The 17,119-nt window shown below is 49.0% G+C and overlaps 1 protein-coding gene across 4 annotated transcripts in view; it reads right to left on the bottom strand.

Moving 5' to 3' along the window:
* The window catches only part of PITPNM3 (PITPNM family member 3), a 526,934-nt gene extending 513,021 nt beyond the window's left edge, over positions 1-13,913 (bottom strand). Inside the window, exon 1 of one of the 4 annotated variants that reach the window (XM_075904890.2) lies at positions 13,067-13,913. In XM_075904890.2, the coding sequence (XP_075761005.1) occupies positions 13,067-13,088 (22 nt within the window). In that variant the 5' untranslated portion in view covers positions 13,089-13,913. Of the gene's footprint in view, positions 1-1,792; positions 2,335-13,066 lie in introns of those variants that run through there. The other 3 variants (XM_075904888.2, XM_075904887.2, XM_075904891.2) reach the window with 3 other exon arrangements.
* Between the last annotated feature and the right edge of the window lie 3,206 nt (positions 13,914-17,119).

Genomic DNA, 17,119 nt, shown 5'->3' with positions numbered 1-17,119 from the left:
ATTTGTAAATCCCAGCTTGACAAAGCCCTGGCTTGGATGATTTAGTAGGAGCTGGTCCTGCTCTAAGCAGGAGGGTGGACTGGATGACCTCCTGAGGTCTCCTCCAACCCTCTGATTCTATCAATCAATACTAAATCCTACACTTGGTTGTGTTTGCAGAACTGGGTCCTTATGTAGCTATGTATCACAAGGAGCTGATTACAGAAAATGCAGCGAGACCTTACTTCTTTGCCAAGCTAGATAATGGACGTAACACAACTGGCAATGTTCCTAACACTACTGGAAACACCACATTGTCTGTAACAAATTATTGAAGAGCATGAATTGATCTCAGTAGACATTGACTGAAAATAGATGCCTTTGCACCGATTAAAGCCCTTCTCCTTGTTAGAAATGCAAACAAAACTGATCAGTTTCAATTCAGGAGGGTTTTCCCACTATAAAAAAAAGAGCAACCTGCTTTTTTAGTTGGAAACAGACTCCGGGTGGAAGCAGTGACGTTTGCAGTTGCGACTGAATGCTGCTGCATAATTTTTTTGGTAGTCTGCCTTTCTGAAGCTAGGAAGCCTCCCGGAGAGCTGTCCGCATGGAACTATTACCAGCTATGCGACTGAATCTTAGAGGCCAATGTTATACATTGGCAAACCTTAAACTAAAACTCGCTGGAAAATAACCAATTACATATATAAATACTAACTAGTCACTTAGAATATCTCTTTACACTTGGGAGGCCCTCACGAATTCAAGGCCCCCATTGTGACAGGCGCATACAAACATATAGTACTAGAAGGTTTACCCAGCATTGCTCAGGTCCTTAACTCAAATAAGTTTTGTTTTTCTTCATTTAAATCATTGCTCTGGGGTGGGGCTGGGGAGGAGGGTTCAGTGTGCAGGCTGGCCTGGAGAGAGAGAGGACAACCCTAGCCCCCTCTCACTGCAGCAGCTTGGGGCCAAGTAAGAAGCGCCTCTCCATGGCTGCTGCAGCTGCAGTGGGCACAGCTGTGGGAGGTGTGCCTGTCCCTCAGCTGGGGAGACAGACACACAAACAAACTCTCTGAAATATATAGTAAATAATTGTTCCTTTCTCCACCCCTATCCCCTGCTGACCCAATGGGGTTACAGCTGTCCCAGTCTCCATCTCTGGCCCCTAGCTGTCACCCTGTGATCATTCTACAATACAACTCCCTCCTGTCAGACCCCTCCCTTTCCATTTTAAGAGAAACAATCTAATTCTATGCACATCCCATTATCCTGGCACAACCAAATCCTGATCTTACTTTGTTATGATAAGAGGAAACTGTACACTTTGAGAAACACTGGCTTAGATAAAGCAAAGGGAAAAGATAATATTCTCTCCCTTTTTTGCAGATAAGAAACTGGGACAAAGAGAAATTAAGGGCTCAGTCCAGCCCAGAGTTTCATGCAGGGAGACCTACCGATTTAAGTGCAGCTATGTGGGACGCAGCCATGCAGACCTTCTTGAAGGAGAAGGATTTACAAGACTTGCCAAAGGTCACACAATGAAATCTGTGGCAGCAATGGGGATTACACCCAGCTCTTCCACTTCCCAGTCACAAGGCTAGCTGCCATAATAGCAGCACCAAACGTACCTAAAGAGTTAGGATTTATTTCTCACTTGAGAATATTTCTGATCTAATGCATGTTGTGATGAAAGCAATAAAACACAGGTACAGGTATGTTCTTAAGAGATAACTCTGAGGTCAGGGCAACTCTAAGAAGTTAGGTTGACCTAGCTACGTTGCTCAAGCGTGTGAGAAAAAAAAATCCATACCTGATGTAGTTGAGTGATGTAGTTAAGCCTAACTACGGGTGTAGATGCAGATACATCAACAGAATGTGCCCACCTCTCTGGGAGGGGAGTTAGCTCAACCCACCACTAGCGCGAGGAGACATCTCCACTCCGGAACAGGGATTGCAGCAGTGCCAATCTTCTGTGGAGTCCAATTTAGCAAATCTAGTAAGGACTCGCTAGTTCAAACTCAGAGGCTGCCCCCCACCAGCACTCCTCCTCTTGCCAGCAGTGAGAGAAGCCAACGGGAGGGAGCGTTTGCTCCCATTGACCTCCCACTGTGGAGATGCTGGCAAGCTCGGCTGAAAGTTAACTGACTCCAGCTACGTAGTCTAAGCAACTGGAGTTGCGTACCTAATGCAGACCTGGCCTGTCTACAGTGGCACAGTTGTAGTGCTGACCTGTACCGCTGTGGCATTTCAAGCGAGGACATATCAGCTCTGAGGGTCCATATTTCCCTGTGTGCTTCACGACTAGCACAGGGTGAGCCAGAGCTACTACCAAATACCTCGTCGAGTGCTCGGGCGCTGCAGTTTATTGTGAACGTTGTGTCAGCAGCCTTTCCTTTTGAGTAATTAAAGATCTACTACACTGCAAAGAGCACAAGGGAACTAATTATAAGATACATTGCACAACAGTATTATTTGCTGTCAAAAAAACCCAAAAAAAAACCTCAAGGTCTTGTACAGATCAGAGACATCTGATGCAGCTTTTAGCTGCTAAGCAATAAATCAGCTGGGGTGTTTGTGCACCAAGCAGGGGACGGGCATAGCTCATCTTCACTAAGACAGCTGCAGACCTTCCATTAGTGGCAGCGCTCTGTTCCAGAGAGAGGACTGAAGTGAAATCATAAACCATGCTACAGTTACCTACGTGAGGGAAGGGGAGGGAACCTTCTTCAGAAAACTCTGGTCCTAAAAAGCACAGCTCCCACACTGAGGCACCAGAGAGCACGACCACACTTTCAAAACACTTCAGCACGTTGGGCGAGAGAGTCTAGCCCAGACTAAGGATGTTAAGTATCAGGTAATCGACTAATCGAATAGTCAATGCATTTTTGCATCGATTAGTCGATGGGGCACCTCCGCCTTTGAAGCGTAACAACAGCCCTAGGGCTGTTGCTACACTTCAGAGGTGATCGTGCCGAAGCCCAAGGTCGATTCCCAGCTGACCCCGCGCTCTGTGTACCGATGCCACTTTGAAATGCCATGGGGAGCCTGACGCCAGGCTCCACGCACATTTCAAAGCGGCGGCGCCACATGGAGCCCAGGGTCAGCTGGGGACTCCCCGGGGCTCCACCTAGCATTTCAAAGCAGCAGCGCTGCACAGAGCACAGGATCAGCTGGGGAGTCCCAGCTGATCCTGGGCTCCACATGGCGCTGCCGCTTTGAAATGCCACAAGGAGCCCGATGCCAGGGTCCCCGCGGCAGCGCCACATGGAGCAGCTGAGCCGGGCTCCGTGCAGTGCTGCCGCTTTGAAGTACCCCCCTCTTCTCCCATTTCCTGCCTGCCACTATCTGACAGAGGCAGCAAGGGTGGGGCAGGGAGCAACTAGTCCTTTACATCCCTAGCTCTGACTGACACAATGGGAACTAATGGGTTACTGAGCTCCTGAAAAGCCCGGCCTTTAGTTCAGTGTTTGAATGGAAGCTGAACCCTCTGGAAAAAAACACTTTGGGCGTGGAGTACCTGAAAGCCTGGCCAGGAGCTCTCTAGAAAATCTGACCCCACGGGCTAGAGAAAAAGCACCGTTCTAACTGCGGTTGCTTTCTGTTTTGCTCAGGGTGAAGGTTGCACAGTGAATGGACACTACCTTTGAATAGGGCTTTGTAGCAGGAGGGGCTGGTGACCAGCCTGCCTAGTGGTCAGTTCATGGCCTTACAGTTTTTGCTAGCCTAGCTGTCCTAAAGGGGGCTCTGGCTGCAGCCTCAATCCCTCCTTCATTCTCCGACTGCTCCCCCAGAGACCGGTCACTACCAAGAAGCAGGATAGGTGGTCCCAATCCCTGACCGTAGGCTTATATCAAAGCATCCAACCAAGTGACAGAGCTTCCCCAAATTACGTTTCCCTCAGTTCACTTCCTACCAACCTGGCATGCCTCAGTTTACAGAGATTCTTAAATTCTCAGTGTCCTGTTGGGTCAGTCACTCCCTCAGGCCTTTAGCTCCCAAAGGAAGGGCAGGGGTGAGGAAAGCCAAGTCCCTATTGATCGAGCAGCCTTCACAAAGCTGTTGCCTTTCCTGGCACAGTGCTCAGCCTTGCTTTCTGGGGCCACATGCAGCCCCTGGACTTTCTCCTGGACTACCAGCATCCTTTAGACCAGGGGTCTCCAAACTACGGCCCGCGGGCCGGATGCGGCCCGCGAGGCCCTCTCATCCGGCCCGTGGAGACTGTGACGGGGAAGAAACTCCCCGCACTAACAGCCCCTCCCCTGGAGAAGCGCCGAGCGGCGCAGCGCCGCGGAGCTGGGGCGGGGAAGAAACTCCCCACACTGACAGCCCCTCCCCCAGAGAAGCGCCGAGCGGCGCAGCGCAGCGGAGCCCAGGGGAAAGCCCACGGGGAGGGGAGCGAGGGCGCACAGCCGCAGGCGCGGCAGGCGAGGAAGGCGGCAGGACCCAGGAGGAGAAGGGGCAGGGACGCCAGGGTGAGCGGCACGCCCCGTGCGTGCCGGCTCAAAAGGGGGAGGGGCCGGAAGGACAGGGGCGGCCGGCACTCACTTTCTTTTGGGCAGGCAGCCAGGAGAGGGAAGCCGGAGGAGCCAGCGGGACGGAGGAGGGAATCTGGACCCGCGCAGCCCTTGCCCTGGACAGCGAGACTCCCCGGCCGGGCTGTGGGGGATCGGAGCCGCCAACGGACGGCCACACGCCCTGCGGACCGATGGCCGAGCCCAGGCTCTGCGCGTCCCTCACAGCAAGAGGGGTTGGGACTTGGCGTGGACATTTGCTCCCTATTGGCCAGTGCGTTCTTATCCTATTGGCTAGCTCTCTCATGAGGTCACTAGTGGGCTGGGCTCTATTTTGGCATCCAGGAAACAATTTCACCATTCACACTAATACAGGTGTTCATTTGTAGTGTATCAATGTGTTATTAAATAATAACTGAATAAAATAATATTAAATAAATAATTAAAAACAACATCCATGTTTTGATTGTTTTTTATTTGGACCTCAAGTGTGTAGTCGGCCCCCGAACTGCTGTTTGATAGTTAATGCGGCCCTCGGGCAGAAAAGTTTGGAGACCCCTGCTTTAGACTGTTCCCTCTCAGGAGCATGCCGGGCACCTGCTGAGGGCAGCACCTCCCTAGCCTATTACTGCTTTGCTCCCTGCCTGGTGAGAGGCCTCAGATCCCATCACAGGCTTGATCCTGCACCTCTGAAGTCAATGGAGAACAGGATCACCTGCAAAGAGCAGCGAACAGAACTGGCCAGCTGGACTTGGTACACTGCATGGGCAGGAGCAAAGTAACTGGTGAAGTTTTGATTCAAAACAGTTAACTCTCTTCTGCGTCACATCAATAGGGGGCTGTCTGCTAGCCATGACTCGTTCCCAGGCTAAGAATGAAGGCCGGATTGTGCTTCCAAAGGAGTTCCCGACAGACGGATGCCCACATCACAATCGGTTATCTTGGTGGCAGTCTCTGCCGAGCGAGGCCAAAGATTAAATGGGCACGATGACCCAATTACCCTCCAGCTGCACCTCCCAAAGGAGGCACGATCAGGTTTCAGCACACGAGCTGTGGCTAGAAGGCCTCGCTCTGTGATCAAGTATGAAATTCACATGACCCGTTTAAAAATACTCGTCATTACTCCAAAGCAGCACCCGGCGAGAGTGGTTGCAGCGTCTCCTCATGGTAACAAAGTGTGATTGGCTAGAGCAGGGGACGGGGCAGTGGGACTCCAGGGTTAAATTCCTGGCCCTCTCACCCATATGCAAGCCAGCATTTCAGCTCCCCCTCTAAAAGGGGACAGCATTTACTCCCACACTTCCCTACCTCCTAACTGGCCCCGTTTAGTCGATCAGCACTGCATGATGCTGTGTCCACATGCAGTAATCTCAAGAGCTGATTGACATCACAATTGGATTAGTCACCTGCTGAGCATCACACTGGAAGGAAAACAAAGAAGTGGATCAGTTCATTACACCAGGCAGCGTTAAATTTGCAGCAGATTCTTCCCCTATTTTATTCTTCATTTACATGATCTCCTCTCCGTGTTTTGTGCCGTAACAGTGCTCACAAATAGCCTCCTGTATTTCAAGGACTAGGTGGAAGGAGGAATTTATGCCCAGGGGGGACTATTAGCATACCTAGTGCTGTAAATCTGCACTGCACTTCACAATCAGAGCAACCTCTTCAGGCTGGACAGGAAAGGTATTATTTCAGTAGCACCCTGAGCACTAATCAGGGACTAGGGCCCCATCATACAAGGCACTGGATAAAATACCCCTTGCAAGCCAGTCTGTCAGGCAATGTAAATTAGCCTTTGTCCATGGGCACTGATATGTAGGCTAAGGGACCAAGTCATACAGCAGTGGTTCATAAAAGGGTGAAGAGAGGACCCAAGGAAGGAAGCATCCCCTAGAAGAAAGGACTGACTAAGAAGGACAAAAAACAGGACTATGTAGCACTTTAAAGACTAACAAGATGGTTTATTAAGTAATGAGCTTTGGTGGGCCAGACCATAGTCTCCTAGGGTATGTCTACACTACCACCATAGTTCGAACTAGGGTGGTTAATGCAGGCAACTGGAGTTGCAAATGAAGCCCGGGATTTGAATTTTCCGGGCTTAATTTGCATATTGTTCGGCGCCGCCATTTTTAAATGTCTGCTAGTTCGGACTCGGTGCCGCGCGGCTACACGCGGCACGAACTAGGTAGTTCGAATTAGGCTTCCTATTCCAAACTACCGTTACTCCTCATGGAGTCCGAACTAGCGGACATTTAAAAATGGCGGCGCCCAGCAATATGCAAATGAAGCCTAGGAAATTCAAATCCCGGGCTTCATTTGCAACTCCGGTTGCCTACTTTAACCACCCTAGTTCGAACTAGGGTGGTAGTGTAGACATACCCCTATAGACAACCACCTAACCTCAAGATGATTCTTACCAACAACCACAGGACATACCACACTAATACCAACCCTGGTACCTTCCCTTGCAACAAACCCCGTTGCCAGCTTTGTCCACATATTCACTCTGCTGATACCATTATTGTACCTAACCAAGTGAGTTATAAGATCAAGAACACATATTCCTGCGCATCCAGAAATATAATTTATGCTATCATGTGCCGAAAGTGTCCGTCTGCTATGTACACTGGACAAACGTCTCAGACACTTCGCCAAAGGATCAATGCCCACAAAACAGATATTAGGCAGGATCACAAAGAAAAAAACAGTTTCTTGCCATTTCAACCAGAAAGGACATTGTCTCAACGACTTGATTACCTGCACGAAAGCTCATCACCTAATAAACCATCTTGTTAGTCTTTAAAGTGCTACATAGCTGAAACAAAAAACAGGACTATGTAGCAGGGTCTATATCATCCCTGACAGATGTCTGTCTAACCTGCTCTTAAATATCCCCAGTGATGGAGATTCCACAACCTCTCTAGTCAACTTATTCCAGTGTTTCACCTGCCTGACAGTTAGGAAGTTTTTTTTCTAATGTCCAACCTAACCCTCCCTTGCTGCAGTTTAAGCCCATTGCCCTGCAATCCCATGCAAGGGATTAAAGGTTAGGACAAGGTAACAAAATGACTGACAAATTCAGTGAGGTGATTAGATAGGGCATGGCCACGGTGACCATAACCATGGCAGATAGAGAAGATTGGGAAGGCAGACACAGAAATCCAGCCAAGAGATGGTCAAGGTCCACACAAGGTGTGAAGTGTGGGTTTGGGGGACGCCGAGGCACTTTTTGGAAACAGAGACTGGCGCCACATTTCAAGAAAGATGTGGAGAAATTGGAAAGGGTACAGAGAAGAGCTACAAGAATGATTAAAGGTTTAGAGAACATGACCTATGAAGCCAGGCTTCATGAACTGGGCTTGTTTAGTTTGGAAAAAAGAAGATTAAGGGGGGACATGATAGCGGTTTTCAAATATCTAAAAGGGTGTCACAAGAAGGAAGGAGAAAATTTGTTCCTCTTGGTTTCTGAGGACAGGACAAGGAGTAATGGGCTTAAAGTGCAGCAGGGGAGGTTTAGATTGGACATTAGGAAAAAATTCCTAACTGTCAGGGTGGTCAAATATTGGAATAAATTGCCAAGGGAGGTGGTGGAATCTCCCTCTCTGGAGATATTTAAGAACAGGTTAGATAGACATCTGTCAGGGATGGTGTAGACTGAGCTTGGTCCTGCCTTGAGGGCGGGGGGCTGGACTCGATGACCTCTCGAGGTCCCTTCCAGTCCTATTATTCTATGATTCTATTCTATGATTCTATATTGGCGAGATGGGAGAAGGAGGAAAGAGGGAAAAGTCAAAGAGGACACCAAGTCCAGAAGACAAGCAGATTTGCCATCAGCAAGAGAGAGAAGGCAACCAGAGGGGAGGGGGTTATGAGTTCCCTTTTTGAAAGGCTGAGCTCAACAGGGCCACGAAGACAGAGACATCTGGGGACATGATACCAGACAGAGCAGGATATGTCAGGGATGGGAGTTAACTTTGGAACCTCTCGGCAGAAACAAGGGAGCAGATTAAAAGAATCAAGGAGAAAGCCTTAGCAGCCATCAAATTTGGCAAAGGGAACTGGAGAGCAGCAGCAGCATCTGAACAAACAGTGATCAAACTAAAATGAGACCCAGGGGATAGGGATGTAAAAAACATTAACCGTGTAACTGGTAAGGGGGATGCTTACTGGATAGCTACTAAACTGGTTACCCATTTATATCCATACCAGGGATGGTTGGCTCTGTCAAAGCTAGTAGAGAGCACAAGACATTGTCTTCAAATTCAGATACTCGGCCAGAAAGGCTAATGTATAGAGCAGTGGTTCTCAACCTTTGCAGACTACTCTACCCCTTTCAGGAGTCAGAGGTGTCTTGCATACTCCAAGTTTCCCTTCTCTTAAAAACTACTTGCTAACAAAAAATCAGACATGAAATACAGGTGTCGTGGCACCCTATTGCTGAAAAATTGCTCGCTCTTCCATTTTTACTATACAATTATAAAATAAACCACTAAGAATATAAATATTGTATTTACATTTCAGCATACAGGACACAGAACAGTATAAGCAAGTCAATGTCTGAATGAAACTTTCGTTTGTACAGATTTCGCCTGTGGTAAAAATTAAGCAAATATCTAGGTGAGTTGATGTACACCTGGTTGAGAACCACTGGGAGAGAGGGATGGCCTCAAAAAAAAAAAAAAGAAAAAAAAAGTGCAAGACCCAGCCATTCCTCATTCCCACCAGCCTCAGTATTTTGGGCTATTGCAGTCTTTTCCCCATTGGACTCAATGTTTTCCCTCTAACTGCATTTCAACAATAACATGTCGCTGGTTATCCACCTTACCTCCTTTGAGTGGCAATTTTGCAGCAGATGGTGTAAACAGACTGGCATACATTTGCTGAACAAGTATATAAAACAAAAACAAGAACTCAACCACATGCATGTTTGCGCTACTATTTTAAGCAACCATTGACATTTTTGCTCTTGCATCACATGGTGTCACTGACTAGTGGTACGGGAAGGCGGCGTGGGGGAGGACACGGGCAACAGTCTAAGATGCCCAGCACAGCCGGAGTTGTTCCAAGGTATCTTTCCCAAGTGGCACATGTCCTAGATCTGCCTCTTGAATTCTTAGACACTGACTCCCCCACAGTAGAATTCATTTTACCCTCCTCTCAGCCAGCACCACCGCCTTCTCTGACACGCTCTCCCCAGGTCGATAGGAGATACGAAAAGGTTAAAGAATAGTAACAGCTACCATGGATGGGCTGCCTGCACTGTGTCTAACGTACCCAGGTTTTTTTCCACCAACTATTTGGCTGAGTAGGAGCTAACATTGAAATCACTGCAGCAGATTGTAAAATGATGCGAGGAAGAACAGGCACAGGCAGATAACAGGTAGTATGCCGCAATTGCTGCTGTGCTCTCTGTAGGCATAGGCCCTCATCCTGAAAGCCATAGAGCACATGTTTAAGTACATGCTCCACCAGAGACATATGCATGAGTGTTTGTGGGATCAGGATCATGTTCCAATTGCCTTGCATCTGAAGAGATCAAGTCCAGATCAATACAATAAAAACAAATCACACCTTTTACTTAGGAAGCCTAGGCAAGCAATAGACTGAGTCTGACCCCCCTCCCCCACACTCATTTTCCCTCCCATCATGATTTCACATGTAATTTGATATTCTGATCAAATGCATGAGTGGGTGGACCTGAACCCCTACCATGCTAGGAATTGAAAGCAGCAGCCTTGGAGAGGTCATTTCCCCTGGATCTGCAATGAAGTTTCAGATCTGACATGGCTCGATACCATGAAACAGCAATTGCCAGGCAGGTAAGGTACAAAGAAAGCACACGCAGTTTGGTACATTTGCATAATTCCAGTGCATACTGATATGCTGAAGATGTAGCTCATTCCCATTGCTCCTCACACAGCTGGCTCTGGAAGGGTCCCTGTGGAGAAGCCATTCATTTTTTAATGCTTCTTTAAAATAAAAGGGGCCACAGCCTTTTAAATTTGGCCGTAAAAAGTTATATTTTGTTTAAATTCCAAGGTCAATCGGAAGGCAACCTCCATTTATAATCTTTTAGAATGCCGTGCAAACCTCGCTGAGTTTAAACAAATAAGCAAATCCCTGCAGTACATGCAGCCCAAGATTTTCCTGATTCTCATTGTGCAAAGGGCAAAGAAAAGCAAATCAATGTACGAGAAGGTCAACTGGATTTTTTTTCATTCTTTTAAACAATTATCTCCTTTAGGTTTACAATGTTGGTTTTGTTGACCAGCATGTTTGCATTGGCTTCGTCTAGACTGGCATGATTTTGCGGAAATACTTTTAACGGAAAAACTTTTCCGTTAAAAGTATTTCCGCAAAAGAGTGTCTAGATTGGCACAGGTGCTTTTGCGCAAAAGCATCCGTGCCCCGTATAGACACGCTTTTGCGCAAGAAAGCTCCGATGGCCATTTTAGCCATCGGGCTTTCTTGTGCAAAAAATTAAGGTGCTTGTCTACACTGACCCTCTTGCGCAAGTATTCTTGCACAAGAGGGCTTATCCCTGAGCGGGAGCGTCAAAGTATTTGCGCAAGAAGCACTGAATTCTTACATTAGAACGTCAGTGCTCTTTCACGAATTCAAGTGGCCAGTGTAGACAGCTGGCAAGTTTTTGCGCAAAAGCAGTTGCTTTTGCACAAAATCTTGCCAGTCTAGACACACCCCTAGTGTTTGATTATTACTATTCTCCATTGCAAGAGCACTAGTTCTCAGGGGCTGCCACCAGTTTGCATCTACTCAAGGCAATTTTTCTCCTCCCAGCTAAAGATACTTGATTTTGTCTATAATGCTACAGCGTCCCTTTTAAAATCGGACATGGAGGAAGGTATCCTCCCTGTGTAATGCATCATTTGTCCACAACAATGGACACAAATACCAAACTAGCCTGGCACATCCAGACATTGCTGCATGCCAGGTTGTTAGTCCGAGTCAAGCTTTTGCCTCCAAATACACTGGCCTCTATGTAGGAGCTAGAGGAAATCTTTTGCTGGTAGCCCTAAGAGGTTCCTTATTTTCTCTGCAGGCAAGGCAGCTCCACTCTCCCACACATATGCTCTAGTACATTGCATCACCTGCCTTCTCTCACATCAGTGATCTTTCCCAATTCATGTTCAGCAGCTGGTACCTAGGGGAGTGTTCCTAGACCCACATTCCTGCAACACACAATCCAGTGATAGATGCATGTTTCAAGATCCATTAGAAGGTAATCCAATCTAATCCAATGGGGGGCAGAGGAGAAGAAAGATGAAATTTACAAGATGGACAATAAACAAAAAAAAACAACCAACCAACCAACCAACATTGGTCCCATCTCTTTGACTCTTGGCAGAGAAGGAATCAACACTTTTCCTGCAAACACTTTCTGAACAAATAGGCTAGTTTATTAAGTCTACTCCGGGAAAAGCACCAGTTTCACTGATGAGAAAAATATGATATTCTAAAAAAGCAGGGTTTCCTTCCAGATCTCTTACAAACCCATTAAAAAAGCTGCTTCTGCTTTCTAGTTCATTCATTCTTTCCCCTTATCAGGAAGGGGGTATAAAACAAAGGCAGGAATCTTTTAGGAAGCCACTCTAAAATAAAAACAGGATCTCCAGCGACCTAGCTATTGATCCTTGCACTGCCTCTCAGATTTCCCCCTAACTCTCTTCTCCCCCAAGAGAAGCTGTACTCAAGATTTTCAATAATGAAGTGTAAAGATGAATGAAAACCACATGCAAAGCTTTCAGCTCAACACGACAGGCACCGATCAGGAGAAAACACTCTCTTGGGAGCCTTAAATAAACTTAGCTGGGAGAAAGAGAAGCAAATTAAGCAGCGTTTCCATTCATGGAAAAAAGTTTTCGTTTTTTGTGCACCTTGGAAAAGGGCTGGGCAGCTCGCTACACGCACAAGGGAATGGCGAGGTTAGCTGCCTATGGGAATCATGGCTGGCTAGATGCCAGGAGAAGGGTCAGGCTACCAGAAATCGTGCAAGTTAACGCTGCGTGCCTTGCAAGAGATGTTTCCCCGAGGGAGCAATACGACATGGTGTATGGGGGGGGGGGGTGCTACAAGGGGTGTCAGTTGTGCGGTAAAACTGTGCCCGGACTCCAGGAAAACCCCGGGTGGGAATCAGGTACCCGAGCCCCGCAATTTGGAGACGCGCAATGGGGGGAAATGGGCGCGCAGACCGGTACCTGCACAGGCGGGAGAAATGCGAGCCGCTCCAACGCCCACTTCAGAGGCGAAAACCCGAGCTCCCCTCCAGCCTGGTCCCCGAGCCATGCCCTGCCACAAGCGCCTGTCCGAGCAGGAGCGCAGCCCCACGCCTGGGGAATGCGCTCCGGTCACAGACTCCCGCCCCTCGGGCTGGTCCAGGTGCCTACCGAGCGCCCCATGGAGACAGCGCGCTCTGCGCCCGAGGGACCCCATGCGCCTTGGCGCACGGAGCGCCGCAGCCAGACATTCCCTTAGTTCTGCTGCCTTCCCCCCGCACCTGCCTCAGCTGCGTCTCCCCGGCCGGCCAACCCCCACCGCCGCGGGCAGCTCACCTGGGTGGGAGGCTTTGGCCATCTCCCCGGGCGCCTCGGCTCCTGCAGCCCAGCGACGAACCCCGCACCTGCCCGAGGCAGCCGCTCTCCGAGCCCCCTGCGCCTCAGCGGCTCGCCTGTGGAGCTCTCCTAGCGCGCAGGGAGACGCGGCGTCTTGCGCTCCTTGGCCACATTTGTTTCCTTCGGCTGCCTCTAGCGGCACCTCTCCGGGGCTCAGGCTGCAGCGCCGGGAGTGCGCGGAGAGCCGCAGCCGGGGCACCACGCGCTGCTGCTGCTGCTGCTGCTGCTTCCTGCGGCTCCGCAGCCGGCCGGAGCCACCCAGGAGCCCCAGCTTGGCTTCCCCTCCGTTAAAGGCGCAGCGGGCAATTCCCGCAGCCGTGGACCCCGGAGGGCGAGGCGATGCCCTTGCCAACGCCCGGGACAGTTTGGGAGGAGGGAGACTCGGCGCGTCGCCAAGTGAAAATGATCAAGAAAGGCGCACGGAGAGGAAAAGGCGGGCAACTCTCCCACCCCACCTTCCCGCTCCAGGGGAGGCGGGATCTGCAGAGCCCCCCTCAGACAGCCAGGCCCGCCCCACAGCTTGGGGAAAGGCACTTGCTACTGGCACCGTTTGGAAACATGCGGTTCCCAAAATGTGCCGCCTAGAGCCGCCTTCCCGGGGAGATCGCGCTAGGGTCTGGCAGAGAAACACAGAGAGCAGGAGCCAGGGCAGGCCTTAAGGGGCTCTCCCGAGCATAGAGAGACCTCCCGTCCCCACCCCGAGCCTCGGCGAGCTCTCTCCCACGGCATGTCAGGAGTCCTTGTTTTGGATTCCGTCAGCACAACAAACGGGTTTCTCTCCCGCCTCCTCTTGAAGCACATCTGAGTCCTTCCTTCCTTACGGAACTTAACAGATCTGCGGCGATTCCCTTCCCACCCACTCCCGTCAGAAAATCGACAGTTTCCTCCCCTCCCACACTCCAAAAGACACTCAACCCCTCCGTGGGATTTTAATTCCTTAGTCCCCAGACCGGCATCCCTTCTTCCTCCTCCTCCCCTGGAGTGCTGAGCAGTATATGTGCATGGAAGAGCACATTCAGAGCCTTTGGATCCTCTAGTAATTTTTCTTCGTTACCAACAAAATGAGAGCACAGAAATGACAGGAAGCAGCCAGCCGGTGGTTTGTGGTCCTTTAAAAAAGCTTTCTGAATGATCATTGCTATTCCTCATGATGATTTAGGGAAGGATTATGCACCTGAGTATCTATTACAGAGCCTCAAAGAAGTGGGAACTTTCACATCTTGGTTTGTTTAGGGTTGAAATGGTTTTCCATTTGACCAAGCTCTCAGAGACCCCTAACCTATGTTCGCTCTAATCTTTTCCATCCATGTGCAGAATAATTTTTCTATGTGCACCAGAGTAAGACAAATGTGCACTACCACATAGGTGCAGACCTATTTGGGGGAGCTCTGCTAATCAGCTGGGCAGCTATCCAATCTCTCCTATGTGGCCCCATAAGCACATAGCTTACAGGGAACGCTGCCACTCACTGTCCCCCAGCCACACATAAATACACAATTTACTCTTTACACAATTTTCCATCACCACTGATATATTCTTTCCCCTCTCCTGAATTCATGTGCATCCCTACCTGTCCCTAGGTGAAGGTACCGTTGAGGGTTCCCAAGTCCCATTGTAACCCACACACCTGGGCTATGTCTACACTCCCGGCTTCTTGCATGAGAAATATGCAAATGAGGCTAAGCGTGGAATATCGCCGAGCCTCATTTGCATACCTAATGAGCTGCCATTTTTGCAGAAGAGGCTCTTGCGCCAGAAGACGCTGTCTACACTGCCCCTTCTTCTGCAAGAAAAACCCTCTTGCGCAACGCCGTTATGCTGATTATTTTCAGGAATAACGGCATTGCGCAAGAGGGTTTTTCTTGCGCAAGAAGGGGCAGTGTAGACAGAGTCTTCTGGTGCAAGAGCCTCTTCTGCAAAAATGGCAGCTCATTAGGTATGCAAATGAGGCTCAGCGATATTCCACGCTTAGCCTCATTTGCATATTTCTCATGCAAGAAGCCACAAGTGTAGACATAGCCCTAGTGTGGTTCACTGTCGCATGTAGTGGCACCGAGACCACAACAGATAAGAACAAGAGACCTTTACAGCATGGGCTGGGAGCCAGCTGGCTTTTAGCTCAAACAGTAGAGGCTCCTATGCTAAGCTCCAGAGGTTGCAGGTTCAATTGGTTACATCAGCAAGGAACTTGACTGCCACTATTGCTCTGGGGAGATGACACAAGTCCCTATTTGAAAACCAATAAAGAGGAGACTCAGACAGTATCTTCCAATCTGATGTCAATTGCCATAAGAGAAAACCAGGAAACTCTGACTTATCAAATACAGAAGAAAATAAGAGATCATGAGCTAACCCCTGCCTCTCTGATTCCAGGGAGGGTTTTGCCCTGCTGTGGACTACAGGATTTGGACCAAATATTTATGATCAATAAAAAGAGAGCAAGGCTAAAACTCATTCTGCTACCGCATTAAAAAAAAACACCCTAGCCTAAGAGAAAATGACAAAGCAAGGAGGAGGCAGCATTTTGGAAGAGTGAAGAATATAACAAAGCAGTAAGTCAGATTTTGCCTCTTTGATCACCTTATCATTGAAAGTCTGCAAGTTACGTGGAGCTCCAAAGGCTGTCACTGCTCCTGGGAAGGAAAATGATGCCAGATAAACAAAAGAAAGAAAGCTCTTAAACCCTCCCTGCCCCCGTTGATCTTATTTATATGTGCAATAATACGCACACACAACAATCAATGACCACCTGTGATGGGGTGTACCGACCCCACACTAGTCCGGAAGCAGTCAGCCGGGACTACAGGCAGTCCCCGGGTTACATGGATCCGACTTACATCGGATCCCTACTTACAAATGGGGTGAGGCAACCCCGCACTCGCTGCTGCCCCCCAGCAGACCAGGGAGACGCGAAGCTAGCACCCCCCCCCCCCCAGCAGACCAGGGAGACGCGGAGCGGCTTTTCTCAGCAGACACCTCAGCTTGAGAATAAAGGACTGAGGGAAGTGAGGTGTGGGAGAATAAAACTGAGCTCTGGAGAAATGTTTGGCTAGAGTTTCCCCTACAGTATGTACCAGTTCCGACTTACATACAAATTCAACTTAAGAACAAACCTACAGTCCCTATCTTGTACGTAACCCGGGGACTGCCTGTATCTGGCTGAGAGAGCCCCACCCCGCACAGCTCTACTGGGCATGCTCCAACTGGAGGACCAGTATAGGCCAAATGGAGCAGCTCAGTCAGAGCTGACTACTGCAGAGGAGGGAGCTGGTACCAGAGTACAGGGGGAGCAGCAGATGGATGCTGCAGCAGAAGCCAGCTGGTGGAGACTGTTTAGGGAAACTCCTAGTCTGGAGGAGGCAAATGGGGAAGATGCTGATTCTGTGAGCCAGCCTGGAAGTAGCCTGGGGGGAGTTGGAACTCCTGAGAGCTCAGTGTGTTGTGGGTGGATTCTCTGCTGAGCTAATGGTGGGACACACCCACCACTGACAGGATCCTGGGCTAGGACCTGGTGGAGAGGGAGGGCCTGGGTCCCCTTACCCACCATTAAACCCCAAGGGGCATTGCTGTTGTTGCTATTAACTTTGGCTGCCAGGCCCTATTTCCCTGTGAACAAGGATTTGTTATTGACTTGGGCCACTAAACTGAAATTTGGGGAAAACTGAATTTTTGTTTTAAGCTTTACAGCATTTTTATTATTTTTGTACTTTTTACACTCAAAAATGTCATCGCCTGCCCAATTACAATTAAGTTGTTCAAACAAGTGTGTTGCAATGGTAGAAAAAAATGGTGTCTCTGAAAACTGTAGGTACTGGGGGTACTTATATCTATATTTTTTTAAGGGGTACTTTATTTAAAAAGAGGTTGAGAAACACTGCTCTAGAGGACAGGATTAGAATTCAGAACAACTGAGAAAATGGAACATTGGTAGGAAATTAATCAGACACATTTAAATAAGTAGAGATGCAAAATACTACATTTAGGATGGGAAAA

This window comes from Pelodiscus sinensis, chromosome 21 (genome assembly GCF_052426305.1).
Source record: "Pelodiscus sinensis isolate ZL-2025 chromosome 21, ASM5242630v1, whole genome shotgun sequence".
NCBI lineage: Eukaryota > Metazoa > Chordata > Testudines > Trionychidae > Pelodiscus > Pelodiscus sinensis.
This window is presented reverse-complemented; position numbering and strand designations above follow the sequence as displayed.